Source organism: Callospermophilus lateralis, chromosome 2 (genome assembly GCF_048772815.1).
Source record: "Callospermophilus lateralis isolate mCalLat2 chromosome 2, mCalLat2.hap1, whole genome shotgun sequence".
NCBI classification, from domain to species: domain Eukaryota; kingdom Metazoa; phylum Chordata; class Mammalia; order Rodentia; family Sciuridae; genus Callospermophilus; species Callospermophilus lateralis.
This window is the reverse complement of record NC_135306.1, coordinates 108,808,764-108,830,626: the sequence shown is the minus strand read 5'-3', so window position 1 is coordinate 108,830,626 and position 21,863 is coordinate 108,808,764. Positions and strand designations below refer to the sequence as shown.

Here is a 21,863-nt window from a genome sequence, read left to right as displayed (position 1 = left end):
GGGAATGAATGCCAAGTACTCAAGAGGTCCAGGAACCAAATTAGAAAATTGTGCATCTGGCTGGGCATGGTGGTACACATCTGTAATCCCAGCAACTCGGAGGCTGAGGCAGGAGGATCACAAGTTTGAGGCTAACCTCAGCAGCTAAGCAAGGCCCTGAGCAACTTAGTGAGACCCCCATCTCAAAAAAAAAAAAAAGAAAAAGAAAAAGGGCTGGGAGCCAGGCTCAGTGGAACATTCCTGTAATCCCAGCAGCTCAGGAAAATCACAAATTCAAAGCCAACCTCAGCAAAATCAAGGTGCTAAGCAACTCAGTGAGACATAATAGGGCTGGAGATGTGGCTCAGTGGTCGAGTGCCCCTGAGTTCAATCTCTAATACCTTCTTCCTCCTCCCAAAAAAAAAGGGCTGGGTATGTGACTCAGTGGTTAAGTGAACCCAAATACCTTATTTTAAGGTATTTGGGTTCAATCCCAAACACCTTAAAATAAGAAAAGACAGTTATGCCTTGATACATTTTCCTGGGGAAAAGATGTTTTTCATTAGATTCTCGAAGAGGTTGAAACCTTACAAAATAATGATTTCGTATCCATGTTCAGTCACTCCTCAGCAGTGTTCCATTTTTGTGGTCTTTACTGTCTGGAGAGGTCAAGGAAATACTCTCAAGAGGTCTTGGATGAATAGTAAGCCGCTCAAAAAAGATTTCTGGGGGGCTGTGGCTGTGGCTCAGTGGTAGAGTGCTTGCCCAGCATTCGTGAGGCACTGGGTTTGATCCTTAGCACCACATAAAAATAAACAAAGGCACTCATCCATCTATAACTACAAAAAAATTAAGGAAAAAAGATTTCTGAGCCTATTTTCTATTTATGTGGAACTAGGGGGTTAAGCTCCGCTCCAAGATACTCCACTACTGAGCTGTGTCTCCACCTCTTTAATTGAGCCAGGGTCTCACTAAATTGCCTAGGCTGACCCAAACTTGCAGTCCTCCTGCCTCAGCCTCTTGAGTAGGTAGGTGGGTGTGCACCACTGCATGGCTTATGGTTCTATTTTAAAGGACCTAATCTGCTGGGTGCTCTGGTGCATGCCTGTAATCCCAGCAACTCAGGAAGCTAAGGCAGGAGGATTGCAAGTTCAAGGCCAGTCTCAGAAACTTAGGCCCTAAGCAATTTAGATCTTGACTCAAAATATAAAAAGGGTTGGGGATGTAGCCTAATCGTGAAATGCCCCTGCGTTCAATCCTCAGTACCAAATAAACAAAGAATCTAATCTAATTCTCACTACAAAACTGCCTGATACAGCCATAATTAGAAAAGAATATTAATTCTGTCATCCATTTGCTGAGTTTCCACTACAGTCCAAGGGTACAAAGATGAATAAAACCCAGGACCCTCCCACCCCAACCCTGAAGGGACTTGCTGTACAGAGACAAGGAAGCACTAGGTAAGCAGAGTGATAGAAACTGACATTTAGAAGGCTCAAAATTAGTAGAGGTTGGGAATGTAATTCAGTGGTAGAAAGTGTACATGAGGCCCTGGTTTGATCCCCAGCACTACACAAAAGTGCACACACACAAACATTGGAATAGACAGTATTGCCTGGGCAAAAGATTAGGGAACAGGAAAAAAAGAGAAAGAGATTTCCTCCTGACCAAGACCAAATTAAGACTTTAAAAGACAGTTCTGAAAAGATTGTGGTGACCCACATTTCATCTGTATAATTCAAAGAAAACATTAAGCCATGAATTATATAATATCTGAAGATTTAAGTAGATACCCTGTCTTTCTTAAAGGGTGTCAGGCAGGGAGCTTAGGAGTTGAAGCTGGTGCCTGTCTTATCCTACTTGGGGCAAGTCCACAATCAGAGAAGGGCACTGAAGTGCTAAGTACATATGAAAGAGAAGTGATTCTTTAAGGTGAGAAGAGAGGAATAGTTAATAAGGAATAAGTTATTCCAAACCTGTGAGATTATGACAGTGAATATGGACACTCAATGAATGTTAAATGGATGAATGAATTTTGCTCAAGATTGGGAAGTGAATGAGGAACATACCCATTCCCTGTACAGTAGCAGAAGGAGTTAAGGCTGAGATGGAAAGGTAGGGGAGATTATGAAAACTCCATATTATGCTAAATAGTTTGGATTTCTTGGTTAGGAAAAAAATATGGAGGGCAAGTAAGTAAATAAAACTTGGAAAGGAATGGGAATATCTCTGTCCCCGTGGAGCTTAGGGTTAAGTTCCCAAGGGGAAGGGACTGGAGTATATTTGAGGGTCGAGGAGAAAAGGCCAGCAAGACTTAGAAAATACAAGAGAAGGAATATTTGATAGAGTAAGATGCTAGATTTTGAGTGGGAAAGAAACAGAGAGGAAAAAGATAATACTTGGAAAGGACTGAAGATTCTCCCTTGAGAAAGAAGAAGGGAAGAATGAAAGTGGGCATAGATTTAGTTTGTAGGAGGTATGAGTGGAATGTCAGTTTGGTGGTCTCTCTTGATAAATTAAAGTTATCAAAGGGTAATGTGTTGGATTAAGAAGATTATAAGAAATGTCAACTTTCAGAAATGCTATTAAAAGATGAGTGCTGGGTATGGTGGCGCACATCTGTAATACCAGCAATTTGGGAGGCTGAGCAGCAGGACCACAAGATTGAGGTCTGCGTGGGCAACTTAGACTCTGTCTCAAAATATAAAATAGAAAGAGGGCCAGGGTTGTACTTCAGTGGTAGAATGCTCCTAGGTTCACTAGCACCAAAGAAACAAAAAAGTATAGAAGTAGGCAGGGCATAGTAGCACACACCTCTAATCCCAGCTAGCTACTCAGGAAGATGAGGCAGGATCACAAGTTTTGAGGTAAGCTTGGGCAACTTAGCAAGACCATATCTCAAAAATTTTGAAAGGGCAAGGGGTGCAGCTCAGTACTAGAGCACTTGCCTAGCATGTATGAAGCCCTGGGGTTCAATTCCCAGTACCAAAAAAAAAAAGGAGAGAGAGAGAGAGAAAGAAAGATATAGAAGTAAGACCACCCAAAGACCCAGCTAAGACTGAAAAACAAGATGAGGCAGTGGGAACCTCAAAACAACCATATGACTTCTTGGCGGCAGGTACTAGCATCTTTGAAACAAAATAGAAGATACACTACAAGGTAGATCTATAGCAGTGGACAGGGCATGGATTATTACATGGTGCCAAGGAGCTAGGCAATTAGAGTAGCTGGAGAGGGATCATGAAGTCCAAACTGGACAGGGAGTGTCTGGGAGACTGAAAGGTAGTAGTTAGAACCAAAGCATGGGAGGTTTCAAAAAGCTTCTAAAGCTTATCAGGTAGAAAGGAAAGTTCATGGTTAGAAATCAGACATTTTAAAATGGAACTATTTAGGGTCCAAAGGATGACCACAGGGAGGTAAGCTGCTAAGTAAGACAGGGGTCACTGGAGTAGAAGAGACCAAGGGAAATAAGGCATTTTGAACACCTACTAGCAGTGCCCTGTCTCATCAGCCCTGTGTTAGGGGAAGGGCAATAGGCCATAGAGCAAAGCTGGGTGGGAAAACGCCTGATTTAAGGCTGGTTCCACAAAAAAAAAAAAAAAAAAAAAGCCAAAGAGTGTGGAGGGAGTTCAGGTTCTTTTATTTAAGTTTTAAATTTTTATTTTTATTTTTTGGTACTGGGGATTGGACCCAGGCATACTTTACCATTGAACCACATCCCTAATCCTTTTTATTTTTTACTTTGAGACAGGGTCTTGTTAAGTTGCTGAGGCTGGCCTCAAATCCTTCTGCCTCAGCCCCTGGAGTTACTGGGATTACAGGCAGGTGTCACCATGCCCAGCTGCAATTAAGTTTTCTTTTTGTTTGTTTGTTTGTTTTGAGAAGGAATCTCACTATGTTGCCCAGGATGACCTTGAACTCCTGGGCTCAAGTGTCATCCTGTCTCAGCCTTCCAAGTAGCTAGGACTATAGTACATATCACTACACCTAGCTAATAAAGATTGAAAAAAGGTAACAGCAAAGCCCACCTAGTCCCCAAGAGATCAGGAAAGGCAATCAGTAGTTGTTCCTCCACCGCCTCTGATTCACTGTCTGCCTCTAGGAACCAATAGAGAGAGTAGACTTTGCTGCCTTACCCTAAGATGGGCCTGAAAAAGGAGAGGGCTCTGTCAGTCTCCTTTATCCAGTCCTCCTTTGCAGACCTGGGTTGCACATCCCAAAATGACCAGTAGAGGGCCCTCCCATTGACAAATACTTCAAAATCTGTCTACAAATGAAATTCACAATGGGGCAAGGGATAAAAAAACTTGGGAGTGGTGGAAGCAGAGCTGGGCTAGTTGACAAGTCCCCAGTGGAAGTCCTTTCCAGATCCTATAGGACCTTGTCACCCTCTTTTTACCCACAAGCCTTTAAATCTCCTTACTAACTGCTTCTCCCACAAATCCCTGCCCAGAGCAGCCTGAGTCTGTTAGATTAGCTCATGGCCCTAAGCTAAGACAAGAATTTTCTTCTGCCTTGCTTCTCTTAAGCCAATTATCATCAATCCTTGTTTGTGTGGGTTCAGAGAACATGCCCAGGAAGGATGTGGGGCTCTGGTGTAAGAGTTGTGACCATCTTTGAGAAAAGGGAGGATCACTCTCAGAGAATGGAAGGAAAATTGGGGGGGGTCCATTTGGGCATTATATAACACAGAGGGTAGCTATGGTTGATAATAATTAATTGTATATTTCAAAATAGCTAGTAGAGGACTGGGGATATAGCTCAGTCAGTAGAGTGCTTGCCTTACATGCACAAGGTCCTGAGTTCAATCCTCAGCACTCAAAAAAAAAAAAAAAAAAAAGCTAGTGGAGAGGATTTTGATTGTTTCCAAAACAAATATGATAAATTTGTGAGGTAATGGGTATGTCAGTTACTCTGATAATTACACATTGTATACATGTATTGAAATATCACAGTCTACCCCATAAATATGACAAGTATTATGTGTCCAATAAATTTATTTTTAAATGGGAAAAAAGAATACAGAACTAGTAAAAGATATTGCCAAGGTTACAAAGCATATCTTCTTTTTTTCTTTAACCTTTTTTATTAATTTATTTTTTTATGTGTTGCTGAGGATCGAACCCAGATCCTCGCCATGTACTAGGCGAGTGCTCTACCGTTGAGCCACAAACCCAGCCCTCAAAGCATATCTTTTTTTTAAAATTTTTTTTAATGTTTATTTTTTAGTTTTCGGTGGACACAACATCTTTGTTTGTATGTGGTGCTAAGGATTGAACCCGGGCCGCACGCATGCCAGGCGAGTGCGCTACCACTTGAGCCACATCCCCAGCCCTCAAAGCATATCTTTTGACTGAAGTTCAGGATGTGGAAGATCTGTTCACAAAACGGGGAGAGGGTATCCTAGAGAATGGGGAAATTTGTTCCAGAGAAGAAAGGGTTCTTTAGTGGAGCACAGGCACATGGCAGGTTTTTTGTTTATTTGTTTTTTTGTTTTGTTTTGTTGTGGTTCTGGGGATTGAATCCAGGGCCTTGTGCATGCAAGGTAAGCACTCTACCAACTGAGCTATATTCCAAGCCCTCAGGGGCTCAGGGGTTCTAACCCAAGGAATGGAAGGTTCATCTAGGTCAGTGGCTCTCAGCTTTGTCTGCTCAGCAGGATCACCGGGAGGGAGCTTCTAAAAATACTAATGTCTGGATCCCACCCTTGGAGTCAGAATGACTGCATCTGGAGTGGTATCTGGACAACTTTTGAAAATTTTCCACGAGATGCCAACTGTCAGTCAAGGCTGAGGACCACTGTTCTAGGATATGGAGTATAAATTCCACAATGTGGAAAACTGATAGAAGACATGGAAATGTTGGTCTCAGAAGATGGGGAATGGGTGACTACATTCCTCAGAAAGGGTAGGAAATTTTCCTGGGAATTGAAAGTTATTTGATAGGGAATGGGGAGAAATGGTATTAAAAGATAAGGATGGGCTGGGGTTGCAGCTCAGTAGTGGAACACTTGCCTAGCATGTGTGAGGCACTGGGTTTGATTCTCCGCATTGCAAATGCGGGGGGAAGATAAGAAGAGGTGGGGAAGATAAGAAGCCTGTTTAGAAAATGAACGGAGATCATCCATTTGGGTATAAGGCTCTTAAAGGACCAATTAGCAGGGGCTTTGGGATTCAAGCCCAGCTTTTGCCTAGATGTTCCCCTTGAGCATATTGTTTCAATTTATTTATCTCTAAAGAAGGGCTGAAAAACCTACCTCATTCGAGATATTATGAGGATTAAATGAGAAAATGCCTGGTGCATCTGCAGTAGTTGTTAAATAAATCCAATTGTTGGGGGATCAGGGCTTCTATAGTCGAGCACTGAAAGTTAACTTGGAGAATGCAGGGCCTATCTAGAAAATGGGAAGGTTAGTTCTAAGGAATGGTGGTGGGCAGCGGGTGGAGAGTAGTTAGGAAAAGAAAGGTCCAAAACCCACATAAACTTCACAGTTACAGGGTGGGGCCTGGAGATGCCCTGTAGGGGCCGCTAGCCCATCAAGCTGTGGAGAAGATGCTGTGGGGGGAGTGGAGGAGAAGTTTGACTGCTAGTAACCTCTCTGCTGCTGCAGTCTGGAGAAACCTCAGTGGTGGAAGCAAAGCCAGCAGCCTCTCTCCCATGCATCTCTGCTGTGTGACAGGTGGGAACTTAAAAGCTCAGGTCACGTGTCTTGGCTGGCTAACCTACTTTACCCCTTGAAGACACAGAGGCTGGGGCAGGCAGGGGCTGAGGGCAATGGGCAAAGGTGGGACTGAGGGAGAGGGAATTCCAACAGCATTGTGGGGACAGAAGGCTGCAAGTTTGTAGGGTGAGGGAGAGAATGCACATGTGCATGATGTCCAAGGCAGTGTCCATGAGCCCTATGCATGTCCTGACACACAGATGCCTTCAGGATCAGCCTTGTGCTTGTTTTGGAGACCTGGATTGGCCTGACAGAATAAAGATTTCTACAGTCAGAGCAGGCTGAGTATGGGTACCAGTTTAATATTGGAGCTGCCTGCAACCTCTTCCCCAAGTCCAATCTTTTTTTTTTTTTAAGTCTCATACAAGTTTAATCAACATTAATTCCCCCAAGTCCAATCTTAACTAGTGTCCTCCTCCTTAGAGAGGGAAAGTGTGAATGGGGTTGGAGGAAGGATATCCCAATGTCCCAAGACTCCCGCTTCTTTGAAACCTTTTGTGCTTGGTTTGGGGATGGGAGGAGCTTTAGCTTAATAGCTAGAACCGGTGAAAATTGATGGGGATGGGTTCTGTATGCGAAGACTGACAGCTTCACAATTCCTTAGAGTGACGGAATGTGCGCCCCACACCCCTCCACTACCATTGCCTAGACTATATTCCAGAGATCTGTCCCCCTTCACTCTAACTTCCTTATCGCCCCCAAGTCGATTCTTCCCCGCCAACCCTCAGTCCTGGGTCCACAAACGCCTCCTCCGACCCTCGCGCCGCGGGCACTGCACTCGCCTTCGCCATCCTCGCCCCCCGAGGGCTGTGGAAAGGCACGGGCCCTTTAAGAGCGGCGGGACCGGCGAGCAGTAGCTTGGAGGAGAACGCAGTCGCCTGGCGGGTTCGGGAGGACACCAGCGCCGGAGACCAGGCTCGGGGATCCAGTGTGCGCAGCCAAGCGAAGCAGGGGCGCGACCCCAGCCGCCCCTCCCCACAACCTTGTCATCTCCTCTGACCCGGGGCCGGGCCCTCCCTTGCTGCTCGTCCCGCCCCGGCCCCGCCCCGGCCCGGGCCACCGGGACCCGGAGCTGGGGCGCCGGTGCCGCAGCCCGAGGCAGGTAAGGAGAGCCCGGAGTCTGCATCTCTGGCTGGTGGCAGCGCTAAGCATCTCTGCCCGGCCCGGCCCTGGGGCGCGTCAAGGTGACTGAGCGTGCGGGAGATGGGGCGGGGGCTCGCCCACCACAGGGGTGCTTACTTAGCGGTGGGGTGCGCCTGTCTTTGGGGACAGTCCGGGACGCCCCGGGCCAGGGGCGCCGGCGGGAGGGGCCGGCGGAGGCTTATCGCCAGGCTTGGGGAGGGGGATGCAGTGGGAGCGCAGAGCCGCCTCCTCTCCGCCTCTGCCGGTCCACGCAGTGCTCTCCCTGCTACCCTGACCTCCTAGTGGGCAGCCTCCGCCGGCGCCCTCCCCGCCTCCACCCCTCCAACATCCAGTCCCCGGGGGTTTGCTGGCCTGCGGGGTAAGGAGATTAGAGGCGCGGGGTGGGGGGAGGAGCAGCTCAGGGCTTGGAGGGGCCAAGCTAGGGCCTGACTGGGGCCAGACTGGGGCCAGGGAGGCTGGGGCTATCCCAGACCAAGAAGAGGTGGGGACTGAGCCTCGCTGAGTGGGGAGGGTGGGGCGAGGGGGAGGCAGATGACCCGACGAAGAGAGGGGTGCTAACAGTTGGGGATGTGTCCTGAGAAGCAGGCGGGGGAAGCGGGGGCTGGGCGGCATTAGACAACAGGGAGCTTTGAACTGGGGTTGGGGGATCTGTCCTAAACAGAGCAGGGCCTCTCTCTGCAGGCCAGTCGGCGGGCGGAGTGATGGCGGAGAAGGCGTTGGAGGCCGTGGGCTGTGGACTAGGGCCAGGGGCTGTGGCCATGGCCGTGGCACTGGAGGACGGGGCGGAGCCCCCTGTGCTGACCACGCATCTGAAGAAGGTGGAGAACCACATCACAGAAGCCCAGCGCTTCTCCCACCTACCCAAGCGGTCAGCGGTGGACATCGAGTTCGTGGAGCTGTCTTATTCCGTGCGGGAGGGGCCCTGCTGGCGAAAAAGGGGTAGGGAGCAGCCTGGTGGGGAACTGTGGGCTCTTGAGGAAGTGCCTCTCAGGAGCAATGAGGCCTGGATAGCCCCTGCTTTGCAAGTTTCTCAAGTTGGGTACTGCTGGGCCCTGTAGGAACGCTAAAATCTGGACCCCAGCCCCTCCCTCGGCATGCACACGGTTGAGGTACCAGGATCCCTGCTTCCCACATCTGTGAACACTTGTGGGCACCAAGTTCAATTAACCAGCTTTCTCTTCTAAATAGACCCTATGACCTCTAATCCTTGAAGGGTCCTTGATGAGTTTTCCTTTGTTTATTTTGGAGGATTCCTGTCTGTGAGGGATAGTATGTAAAGGGTGTCTGCAGGGGTCCTCAATTTTTAACTATCCCCTGGCACCAATTTTGAAAGATGTGCTCATTCTTGTCATCTTACTTCATTCTTGCCACAGTCCTCCCAAGAGAGAAGGGTGGAGGTTTGGCAGGATAGATGTCATCCTCATGTTACCAATAAGGAAACTGAGGTCCAGGGAAATTGAGTCACTTAAACAATATTGATTCCACAGCTAGTAAGTGGCAGAGCTGAACCAGAAGCCCAGTACAGGAGTTCCACCTCTTTCCCCTCAGCACCAGTTTCCCTATCCCTGAGTCCCTGACCATCTTTTGCATCCCTACTCTGCACATCCTGAGCTGGGAATGGAAAGGCTGGGTTTGTTTCCCAGAGCTGGGTGTGGGCCAGGGGTGGAGCCGGGGTATTGTTCTCTGAGGCTTAAGAACTAGGTTTAGGGTGCTTCAGAGCCTGAGCTGTCTCTGCACTCTCCACCCTTGCTTCCATGGGTGACCAAAAGGCCACAGGGTGTGAGTCGATGGAAACTGAGGTATCTGGGCTCCCTGCCCAGTGCCTGATCCCTGAGCAGTCTCTTTGTGTCCTGAGATCAGCTCTGGGCAAAATGATGAGGTACTTGTTATTTCCTTGACCCTCTCATTTCTTCATAACTTTAAGCAGAAATGAAGAGAAATTTAGAAATGTGGCTTGATGGGCCTGCTCTCAGCCTGCTTCTGCTCACCAGCCACATGTGGGTATCTCTGACCAGGGATTCTCTCTCCTTTTGACCTTGCCAGCCTCATTTCCGCTTCACTGGCCATTTTGCCACCCCTTCCCTTTGCCCCCTTTTCTGCTCTCTGCCCTCCTCTCTTGAGTTCTCTTTTCTCTGGATTCCTTCTTCCCTTCTCTAGAGGACAGAAAGCAAGTGGCGGGGGGGGGGGGGGGGGGAGAAGGAAGGGATTTGGTGGGGGGAGAGTTCTGTCTCTCCCAAGTAAGGCTTATCACTGCTCTCCCCTAAGTGTATATGGCATTTCTTATTTTTCAAAACACTTTCCTATTCATTATTATTAATGATTCACTTAATATTCATAATAACCCTATTAAGTCCTTGGGAGAAGATATTACTATCCTTCTTTTACAGATGGGAACAGGAGGCCCTAGAGATTAAGTGACTTGACAAAATTGCAGAGTTATTGACCGAGGCAGGACTAGAACACTTGATGTCTCTCCAGCCCGAAGGCCTGGCAGGCCCCTTGCAAGCTGAGCAGCTGTGGCACAGCCAGAGTCCAGACATCCGCATTCCTAGCCACTTGGAAGCTGTGTGACCTTGGGCAGGGTGCTTAGCTTCCCTAGGCCTCACTTTCCCCATCTGTAGATAGGAATGATAATACTACCCACTGCACAGGCTTATTGGGAGAACTCTGCTGAGTTGATATCTGTGAAAGTCAAGTATGTATGTAAGATGATATTTATGCTAGACCAGCACCTGGCTGTGACTGAATGAGGGGAAAGTTCATCATCACCATTTTCTTCCCTTTCACAAGAAATCACTTCCTGTGAGTGGCTCTGAAAAGCTTAGGCTAGTGCATGCCACCCGCCCTACTGCTGGGTTTCTGTTCTCGCAACTAAAAGGCTCAGGGGTCACTCCAGTTAAACTGGGCTAATTGGGCTACACGAAATAACCACACAAGAGACACAAATACCTTTTTCTTTGGGGTCGCTGTGACGGCTCCTCTGACCTTAAGGGTCCAAAGAAAGAGAGCGAGAGCACGTGCTGACCCCTTATATTGAGGAGAAGCCATTCAAATGAGGCAAGAGGTCAGATTTCAGGGGGCTGAGTCTAGCTTCATGATGTCCACTATCAGCAGGTTGACTGATACCTGGGTAGGCCACACCCAAGGGCACAGTAAGAGAAGGGGACACACCAAGGCACTTCCATGGAAGATTCTATCCTAAACAGGGCAAGGGGTTATATTACAAAGGAACAGGTGAGCGTAGCTTCACCCATGGGGCTGTAGCAAGACACACCCATGCACGAGACACTGATCCTCAGACCCAAGAAGGGTGGGGAAAGCTCTGCCACATTTCTGCAACTGAGCGCCTCAGCACCCAGCCGGGGAGTGTGACTCAGTCACGTGCAAGGATGGTCCCCCACACCCTACATCTTTCTTGTTTCTTTTTTCCTTTTTTGTTATTGGGGATTTAACCCAGGGATGCTTTGCTACTGAGCTGCATCCACTGCTCTTTTTATTTTTTATTTTGAAATAGGGTCTCACTAATCTGCTTAGAGCCTCACTAAGTTGTTGAGGCTGGTCTCAAACTTGTATTCCTCCTGCCTCAGCCTCCCGGGTTGCTGGGATTACAGGCACACACCCCTGTGCCTGGCTTACCCAACATCTTTCTGATTGATGTGAGGATGACTGAGGCAGAGGGTTGAAACCCATGACTTTCTTACCCAGAGAATTACCCAGAGAATTTGCAGTGTGACCTTGGGTGAGTCACTTATGTGCCTGGTCCCAGTTGCCTCATTCATGTTGTTAAAAGAGCCTCTGATGGAATGAGCACCATCCAACTGATTGGTGTGTTCAGGCCCACGCAGTGGGCAGGAGGTTATCCCCCTTCTAACAAGATGTGCCCAGAGGGACAGCTGGATGGTGGGTTAAATAAGGTACCCATTCACTCTCTCTGTTATAGAGGTAGAGTGAAGAGGGGACTGAGCTCTGCAGAGTTTGTGGAGGGTGCTAGGTGAAGGATAGGGGCTTGGTGTCTCCTCCTGACCAAGGCAGGTCTCAAGCACAGTAGGATAGTCCCTCCATATTGGCTTCATCTTTCAGGTAACTCTATGCAGTCTCTGCCCTCTATTCTCTGGAATGAATACACACATATATATTTATACACACACACACACACACACACACACACACACACACGTATACATACATGTTTTTTGTTGTTATTGTTTTTTTTTTTCCTAGAGCCGAACAGCCTCTGTCTTTTGAAATCTTGCTCATCTTTAACTTAACTGCCACCTCTTCCAGGAAGCCCCTCCTGCTTTTCCCCTTCCTTTCTACCCTTATCAATTCCATTTGCTATAATCTCCTGGCACATTGTTTGTACTTCTGTTATAAACCTTACTTTACTTTTCTTCAGATTATCCATGATTTCTTGTCTGTCTTACCTAGATGGTGACGCTCTTGAGTGCAAACACTGTTCTTCCTTATTTTGGGGGTGGGTGGAGAGTTTGGTATATAGTAGATCTCAATAAGCATTTGTCAAGTGAAATTAATGATACAGTGTCACCTTTTGTGTATGTGTGTGTGTGATAGGAGGAATTGACCCCAGGGCCTCACGCATCCTAGACAAACACTCTACATTCCCCCCAGCCTTTTTATTTTTATTTTTTGAGCCAGGGTCTTGCTGAGTTGACCAGGCAGGCCACATATTTGCAATCCTCCTGTCTGAGCCTCCCAAATTGCTGGGATTACAATTATGTACTGCCATGCCCAGCACAATGTTGCTTTTAAAAATCACACTATGTGCCAAGTTGCACTGTGTCATATGCTTTACATAATTATTACATTTAATTTTCCTAACAACCCTATGAGATGGGCACTATCATCCTCATTTTACAGACGAGGGACCTGGAGCTCAGAGAGGTTAAGCAACTTGCCTGAGTTCACACAGCTGGTAAGTTTAGAGCCAGAATTTGAACCTAGATCTGCCTAACTCCATACTGGTGCTCTTTATACATATCCCATTGAATAAATGAAAAGTGGGATTTCGTTGGGCCATGTTAGGGGCTGGAGAGACAAGCTTGGAAGAGAGGGAAAACACAAAGAAGGCAGTTTTTCCAAACTGAGGCAAAAGCTCTGAGAATACATACTTATAGAATGGACACTTACTGAGGATCTACTACATGCCAGACAGACTGTTAAGGTTACAAAGATGAATAAGACACAGGCCTTGCCCTTAAGGAGCTTACTAAGAGGTTGGGGAGGAGGGCAAGTGACGGGCACATCAGTTAACAGACATGCTGGCATACCAGAAGTGCTGTGGGAACCCAGAGACAGTCAGCCAGCTCAGACCGGATTGGTATGAAAACCTTCCAGAGGCCCTGAGACAGGGAAGAAGAGCAGGGTTCTCTGGACTTTGATTCCTCCTCTGCAGCTGTCGGTGAGATGCACAGGTATTCCCACAGCCTTCGGACTTTGACATTAGTGGGTGCCATTTCTGAAAGGGCAGGATGAGGCGAGACTTTGGGTCACTTTCGGGGCTCTGGTGGGGGGTGCCTCTTAACCCAATCACACTGAGCAGGAACTACGCATTTCACTGATCACCACAGGGGTGCCTCTGTTCACTACAGCCCTGACCAAAAATTCCTCCCTTCCTCACTGCAGGTTATAAGACTCTTCTCAAGTGCCTATCTGGTAAATTCTGCCGCCGGGAGCTGATTGGCATCATGGGCCCCTCAGGGGCTGGCAAGTCCACATTCATGAACATCTTGGCAGGATACAGGTGAGGACAAAGATGGGGAAGGATGGAGACAGAACTCAGAAAGAAGAGTCCATTGGGGATCACAGGTGTCTTGAAGTGCCTTTGACCCTTGTCCTCAATGGATGTCCCTGCAGAGAGTCTGGAATGAAGGGGCAGATCCTGGTCAATGGAAGGCCGCGGGACCTGAGGACCTTCCGCAAGATGTCCTGCTACATCATGCAGGATGACATGCTGCTGCCACACCTCACGGTGTTGGAAGCCATGATGGTGAGGGCTGGATGGCCACCCGCTCTTCCTAGCATCCCCTTCCATCTGCTGCCTGCATCCCCTTCCTCAGCTGAGGGGTCAAGGCAGTACCACCTCCCACACATGCATCTCTTTCCTGCCCTCTGGGCCCCAGGTCTCAGCCAACCTGAAGCTGAGTGAGAAGCAAGAGGTGAAGAAGGAACTGGTGAGTGGGATAGGGAAGGCCTAGGGACAGCTGCCCTCTGTGGGGCTAATGAATTGTAGGACCCAGAGTTAGGGGTGGAAGTGTGGCAAACAAGTGGGGACAAGGGGCTTAAGGGAGATTCTTTGTGAAGTCAGGGTGGTGCCTGGGGGAAACTAAGACTCTGAAGCTGACCTGGGCTGGGTGGGGGTGGGTCCAGGTGACAGAGATCCTGACGGCACTGGGCCTGATGTCCTGCTCCCACACGAGGACAGCCCTGCTCTCTGGTGGGCAGAGGAAGCGTCTGGCCATCGCCCTGGAGCTGGTCAACAACCCGCCTGTCATGTTCTTTGATGAGCCCACCAGGTAGTTCTTTCCCACCTCTCACCTCAACTTCCCCACCCCTCAGCCCAAGCCAGGACCCAAGGCTGCATCTTCTATGTGGTTGGAGATTAGAGCCCCTGTTTGCAGCCTCCTGAGGCCAAGATAAGGGCCGACTCCTCATCTCCATCCTCACCAATCCTGTTGTAACAAGCAGCCCCATCTTCACCCAGGCAGAGATCTGGATGTTTCCTTTGATTGTTGCCTCCCTCTCCTGTCCCCCACAGCCATTAGTCACCAAGTCCTGTTGGTTACACCTACTTTTGGTAGCTCTCAAATTCGCTCTGCCCATCCCCAGTGCCCATGTTTGAGTTCAGGACATCATCGACAGATGCTCATCTCCTCGTCTCCAGTCTCTCTCAAGCGATCCTTCCTCCAGCCTGCAGCCAGAGTTGACTTTCTAAAGACAACTCTGGCCTGACCCCCTCCCCTCCCCTTCAAAATATGCAATGAGTCTCATTTACCCTCAGAACAAAGTCCTGCTCTGAACCCAATTCGCCAGCCTCCTGTCTTGTATTTTATGCTCTAATAACACTGAGTTGCTTGTAACTCCCTGGTCAAACCATGTGCTTCATGCCTCTAAGCTTTGCCCATGCTGTGTCTTCTGCCTAGAATGCCCTTCACTGCCGCTCCTTCCCTTCCTCCTCACCAGCTCAGCTCTCACTTCTTGCAGACTCACTCAGGGATTTTCTCTGACTTCCCCCCAACTCCCCCCCAGCTGCCTCTCCCCGGCCCACCTCTCCCCCCTACCCCTGCATCCCCCCAATTGCTCCAGCACCTCCCACATTCCCTAACATCATCCATGAGCTTGTCTTTCTCTCCCTCCAGACCAATGTGGTATTTCTGCATCATCCTAATCACACAATAGGTGCATACAACAGGTGCTCAGTATAGGCTTGTTACATTTTACAGTGCTCTGGGCTTCTGGGGGTACCTCCAAGTGCCTGAACCTGTAGGTCGTATAGGATATGGGGGTGTCCAGTTCTAGCCCTTCACAGCAGTTTCCCCACCGTGCACACTCCCTCTGCTTGGCCCCACCCACCTCACCAGGCCCGCTGGTGGCCTCTCTCTGGACAGTGGTCTGGACAGTGCTTCTTGTTTCCAAGTGGTGTCCCTCATGAAGTCCTTGGCCCATGGGGGACGTACCATCATCTGCACCATCCACCAGCCCAGTGCCAAGCTCTTTGAGATGTTTGACAAGGTGAGTGTCCGTGGGCCCCAAAAGTTGGCCTGAGAAGGAGGGATGAGAGGGCTCAGTGGAGGTGCTGGCAGGGCCCCTGCCTGTCCACTGGTTGTGTTTTCTTCATCCTTCTTTCTGCCTCAGCTCTACATCCTGAGCCAGGGTCAGTGCATCTTCAAGGGCATGGTCACCAACCTGATCCCCTATCTGAAGGGGCTTGGCTTGCATTGCCCCACCTACCACAACCCGGCTGACTTCAGTGAGTGGGGACAATGGCGGGGGTTAGCATACAGTGCCAGGCCAAACCTGGGGGTGAGGGTCATGGGTTCAGGCCTCCTGGGGACAGAGGTCTCACTGTTACCTGCCTTAGCCACAGGCTAAGCTCTTAGGACACCCCAGGTTTTTGCCCAAGAGTGGTTGACTTGCCCTTGGGAAGCAAGGATAAATCTTAGCTGAGCCCTCTGCATTGTGTCCCCAGTTATTGAGGTGGCCTCTGGAGAGTATGGAGACCTGAACCCCATGCTGTTTAGGGCTGTACAGAATGGACTTTGTGCCATGGCTGAGAAGAAGAGCAGCCTTGAGAAGAACGAGGTCCCTGCCCCCTGCCCCACTTGCCCTCCGGTAAGTAGGGTGGAGAAGACAAAGAGGGCAGAACAGGGAGGGGAGATGGGACCATGGGTGATGCCCTGCCACAGACGGGCACATGATGCTGTCTCCCAGAGGCACTGGGTACCAGGAGGAACCCGGAGTTGGAATGGACCTACTCTTTATGGCTTGTGTGACCTTGGGCACTTTGGCCTCATTGAGCTTCGGGTTTTTCTTCCACTTATTCATTCAGCAAACTCTTTCTGAACATTTGTCGGTGCTGTCCTCAGTGCTGGTACGGGCCCTTCTGGTAGGCAAAACCAACACAGTCACTGGCCTCATGGGCCAGTGTGGCTTTCTGTCATCTCTAACTTGGAGGTGATGATACTTAACTCACAAGGAGGCTGGGAGGACCCCACAGATAGCATACAAAGCTCTTAGGACACCCCAGGTTTTTGCCCAGTGCCAGGTCTCTTCCTTAGATGAGATACCCCTTGGCTATGGTTGTCATTTTTATCATTATTAAATATCATTGTGAAACTGGTGGCCTTAAGGACTTAGCCTTTTGGGTTAATATTAATGGTTAGAGAAGTGACTGTTCTGCCCTGGTGAGCTATCACAGGTGTCCTGAGTACCTTTCCATCTCCTCTCCTCCAAGCTTTTATCCCCTCCTCGCCTCCCTTTCACAGTTTCTCTGAGCCCCGCCTCCAGGTGCCTGCTTCACTGGTGAGGTTCTCCTTCTGCAGCCTGGGACCCTCCTTGGGAAACGCTTAGGGTTTTCCCACGCACTGAGCTGGGTGGGTGGCAGGTGGGTGGGTTAACCTCACCTGGTCCCATTTCCTCTCCCCAGGAAGTGGATCCCATTGAAAGTCACACTTTTGCCACCAGCACTCTCACTCAGTTCTGCATCCTATTCAGGAGGACCTTCTTGTCCATCCTCAGGGACACGGTGAGGCATCAAGTTGGGGAACAGGAAGCACAGGTCTAGCCTTTGGGGCTATATGACAGCAGCAGGTGGAAAGAGAATTGGGGTCCCTCCCCGTAACCCTCCAATGCACCTCTGGGTCTATGTAACCCCCAGGACAATCCCAAGTTATTACCCTAGTGTTGCCTGCCTATCCCTGGCCTGGGACACATCCCTGTCCTGTGATGGTACTTCCCACAGGTCCTGACCCACTTGCGGTTTGTGTCTCACGTGGTGATTGGCGTGCTTATTGGTCTCCTCTACCTGCACATTGGCGACGATGCCAGCAAGGTCTTCAACAACACAGGCTGCCTCTTCTTCTCCATGCTGTTCCTCATGTTTGCTGCCCTCATGCCAACCGTGCTTACCTGTGAGCTAAGTTGCCTAGGGTGTGTAGTGTGGGTGCTGGAGCAAAAGGCAGAGGGGCCAGGGGGTTGGCCCATGGTGCCTGATCTGCCTGTGCTCTCAGTCCCCTTAGAGATGGCGGTCTTCATGAGGGAGCACCTCAACTACTGGTACAGCCTCAAAGCGTATTACCTGGCCAAGACCATGGCCGATGTACCCTTTCAGGTGAGCCTTGTACTTCCTACCTGCCCACATCTACCAGCTCTCTTGCCCCCTCTTTCCTTGCTTGCCAGCTCCCTTAACCTTCTGGCCTTCCGCCCTTTCTCTTCCTTCTATTCACTAAGCAAATAGATGGTACATACCTTCATGCACCAGGCTCTACCCAGCCACTAAGGATACAGCAACAGATTAGACTGATGATAGAAACTTTGTTCTGTGTAACACTTTAGTGGGAACAACTGGCAGCCAACAGAAAATGATGATAATAGTAATCCTGCAAATGACTCTAAATCTTCTTAAGGGTAGGAAGTTTATCTCAGTGGTAAGCGCTTTCTTAGCATGTATGAGGCCTGGGTTCAATCCCAAGCACTGAAAAAAGAAACAAAACAAAACAGATCTTACTAGAGGCAGTAGTATAGGCTCTGGACCCTTACTACCACTCGCAAGATGCAAGGCACTGGGCAAGTCACCTTTGCTTCAATGTCCCCATCTATAAAATGGAATGACGACCCTAACTACCTCTGGATTATTTGAGAATGAAATGACTGGATGAATGCAAGGTTCTTAGAATAGTGCTTGGCATATACTAAGTGCTCAAGAAATGTTAGCTAATTTTGTTATTGCCACTATCACCTTGCTCCTACCACGTTAAAAAAAAAAAGTGCTCCTTCCTCAGAGTGGACACTTCACTGTGTCGGAGCTCAGGGAGAAGAATACAAACTGGATCTTGGCCTCTGCTTGGGCACGTTTATGCAAGGAACAACTTGCACAACTGTACCTAGTGATATAGTGGGCTCAGTCCCTGCTTCTAGGAGTTTCTAGTCTAATTTTTTTTAAGTCATCTAAGAAATTCACATTTGTAATTTATAATTCAAAACTCTACAGGATTTCCAAATCACAGTCTTTCTTTTAAAAAATTATTTTTGGGGACTGGGGTAGCTCAATGGTAGAACACTTGCCTAGCATGCATGAGGTCCTGGGTTCCATCTCCAGAACTGATAAAAAATTGTTTCCTTTTTGAGGTTTACAACATGATTATTTTGGGGGGTGGGTACCTGGGATTGAACTCAGGATCACTGGACCACTGAGCCACATCCCCAGCCCTATTTTGTATTTTATTTAGAGACAGGGTCTCATTGAGTTGCATAGTGCCTCGCTGCTGCTGAGGCTGGCTTTGAACTCGTGATCCTCTTGCCTCAGCCACCCTAGATGCTTGGATTCCAGGCGTGCACCATGGCAACCAGCTAAAACATGATTTTATGGGATACATGTAATAGCAACATGAAGCAAATCAACATATCAGCTAAAATGTATCCACTTAATAATATAATTTTATTAATAGTCTCCAGGTTGTATATTATATCTCTGGACTTGTTGATCCTGAATCTGCTTCTTTGTGTCTACAGAGTTGATAGACTTCAGGAGGAACAAAACACTCTCCTAAGGAGAAATTAATTCATTAATAACATAAGAAAATTTTTTAAAAAAATATGAGGAATGAACTGGTGTAGAGAAGAAGGACTTTAGGCACTCAGAGGAAGGAGAAGTCACTGTGCCCAAACCAGTTAGAGAGGCCTCATGGAAGAGATGGTTTGGGAAGATGAGTGAGGTTCACATGGTCAGGGAGAAGGGGAACATGTGTCCATCTGGGGACAGCATGAACAAGAATGGAGGCAGGATAGGCATGGGGAATAGGTGTTCTAGGGGCTCATTCCCAGGTGGAATGGAGGTTCTTGGCCACCATGCCCATGGCTCCAAGTTCCCTGCTCAGCTCTGTGCCCATTCTCCAGGTTGTGTGCCCAGTGGTGTACTGCAGCATTGTGTACTGGATGACAGGCCAGCCAGCTGAGACCAGCCGCTTCTTGCTCTTCTCGGCCTTGGCCACTGCCACTGCCTTAGTGGCCCAGTCTTTGGGACTATTGATTGGAGCTGCCTCCAACTCCTTACAGGTGGGAAGGTTGTCATGTGAGGATTCTCAAGTGGGGATAGAGTATCAAGTGAGAAATCAAGGGCTGGCGTGAGTGGGATGGACACTTGGGCAACTGGGCCACCCTAGTCCTGGTCACCCCTGTGATGGCCTAGCTCCCTTGCCTCCCCTCCAGGTAGCCACCTTTGTGGGCCCAGTTACTGCCATCCCTGTCCTCTTGTTCTCTGGCTTCTTCGTCAGCTTCAAGACCATCCCCACTTACCTGCAGTGGAGCTCCTACCTCTCCTATGTCAGGTCAGTGCCTCTTTCCCTGTGCCCTCCCCGTCCCTCCCCTCTATGCAGGAGCGCCTGCCCAGCTCCTACTATGCTGTGCTGTCTAGTGCCTGCTCCACCACCCTTTGGGCAGGGGCACTCTGGTTGGCCCCCAGGGATGAGGTTTGGGGTTTGGTGATTTGTTGAGAGAGCAGGTTTCCTGTGCTGTGTACTGCTCTGATGCCCCTGCCTGCCTAGGTATGGCTTTGAGGGTGTGATTCTTACCATCTATGGCATGGAGCGAGGAGACCTGACATGCTTAGAGGAGCGCTGTCCATTCCGGGAACCACAGAGTATCCTGCGAGCGCTGGATGTGGAGGATGCCAAGCTTTACATGGACTTCCTGGTCTTGGGCATCTTCTTCCTGGCCCTGCGACTGCTGGCATACCTTGTGCTCCGTTACCGGGTCAAGTCTGAGAGATAGAGTCTTGCACCTGGCCTGTGCCCAGCCCCCGCAGCAGTGCGCACCCAGCCCTTTGGGACTGTTTTAACCTTGTAGAACTTGGGCACCCCGTTGCTGGTGCAGCCACCTCCCCTCCCTCAGCTGTTCCACAGGCTGGCTGGAGGACTGTGCTCCCAGCCTTGGCCCTGGGGGTGGGGGCTCCATCCCACCCCACCACACCCAGGAGTCTTCCCAAGTTGATGCGGTTTGTAGCTTCCTCCCTACTCTCACCAACACCTGCATGCAAAGACTGGGAGGCTGCCCCCCCTTTCTGCCCACAGCACTCTCTTCTGTTGTCTGTCTTGGAGACCCAGGTTTTATGGGGCTTCCACTTAACAACTGACCAAAGTGGCTCCCTCTGTGGGGGTCCTCACCACACCAGTGTTTGTAAACCAGGCTGCTGTAAGGTTAGAGTTCCAGGGCTAGGCCCTGGGGGTCGGGTCCCCTGGGAGTCCCATTATGGACATTGGGATGGAATAGAAAGGGACTCTGGAAGTCTCTCCCCCCCCCCCAGACCCTGGCTTATGTGGACAATCTGCTATGACAAAAGCTAGGCGTTCTGTCTGGGTCACCACTCCTAATCCTGGAGATTGGAGAGGTCATGGGAGATCTCATCCCCCTCCCTATAGCTTTGGTGGGGGGCAGGGCCTGGTGGCATCTTTGCAATAACGTCTGTGTTTCTTTCCCACCTGTCACTGGAACTGGAGAATGCACTTTATTCTGGGGGGTGAGCAGGCGAAGACCCAACCCTCCTTTCTTGCTGCTCCTGACACACACAGTTCCACATGCTCCCTCCCCTCTCCAGAGTTACAGGCACATACACGAAAACAGGCAATCTCAGCCCCACACATGCATCATCCCCTGTGGTTCAGAGGAAGAGTGATGGTGGCGTGGTGGTGGTGGGTTCTGTGGGGAAGGCAGTGCCAGCCTCCTTTCTGGGGATCCCACTTTGGAGACTCGAAGGATAAGGCTGATTCTGCCCAGGGTGTCTCCTCTCCAGGATTGGTAGGAGTCTACCCTCCAGTCTTCTCTCCCTCCAAGCCAGGGGTGGCACACAACAGCAGCCTTCTGGAGTTGAGGACCCAATAAGCACAAGCATGGGAATAAGTTGGCTTGACCACCGCCATCCCACGGCCCTCCTTTTGCACTCCAGGCTGGTATTCCACTGTCCTGCCCCTTTCCTGGCCACTTGCTGCTCATTCCAACTCTGTCCATGTCTCTCCACCTCCTTCCTATCAGCAGGTGGCCCCTAGGCATCATAACACTGTGCCCTGGGCACCAAGGTGGCAGACATACCTACAGCATGTCTGGCTTTCCTGGTGGGTCTAGGCTCCTTCTACTTCTGGTTGCCCCTTCCCCCAGGTTTCTTTTCCCCCTTATTCCTGTATACATACCTCTCCATGTTCCCTCGCCCTGCCACAGATTCTTCTCATTACACAGAGATGCCAGTTGTATTTGTGGGATTTCATCCATTATTAATAAAACCTATATTTATACA

At 49.4% G+C, this 21,863-nt stretch overlaps 1 protein-coding gene across 2 annotated transcripts; it reads left to right on the top strand.

Annotated features, from left to right (window-relative positions):
• The first annotated feature begins 7,572 nt into the window (after positions 1-7,572).
• On the top strand, positions 7,573-21,863 carry Abcg4 (ATP binding cassette subfamily G member 4). 2 transcript variants are annotated; one of them, XM_076843702.1, is made up of 15 exons: positions 7,573-7,802; positions 8,525-8,782; positions 13,487-13,604; positions 13,718-13,850; positions 13,984-14,034; positions 14,231-14,376; positions 15,469-15,592; positions 15,716-15,830; positions 16,050-16,192; positions 17,007-17,105; positions 17,322-17,490; positions 17,590-17,690; positions 19,475-19,633; positions 19,787-19,905; positions 20,122-21,863. In XM_076843702.1, exons 2-15 carry the CDS (start codon positions 8,545-8,547, stop codon positions 20,345-20,347), a joined length of 1,941 nt encoding a protein of 646 aa, XP_076699817.1. In that variant the 5' UTR covers positions 7,573-7,802; positions 8,525-8,544; the 3' UTR covers positions 20,348-21,863. The 2 variants fall into 2 exon arrangements, with proteins under 2 accessions (XP_076699817.1, XP_076699816.1); XM_076843701.1 differs by lacking the exon at positions 7,573-7,802 and adding an exon at positions 7,813-7,884.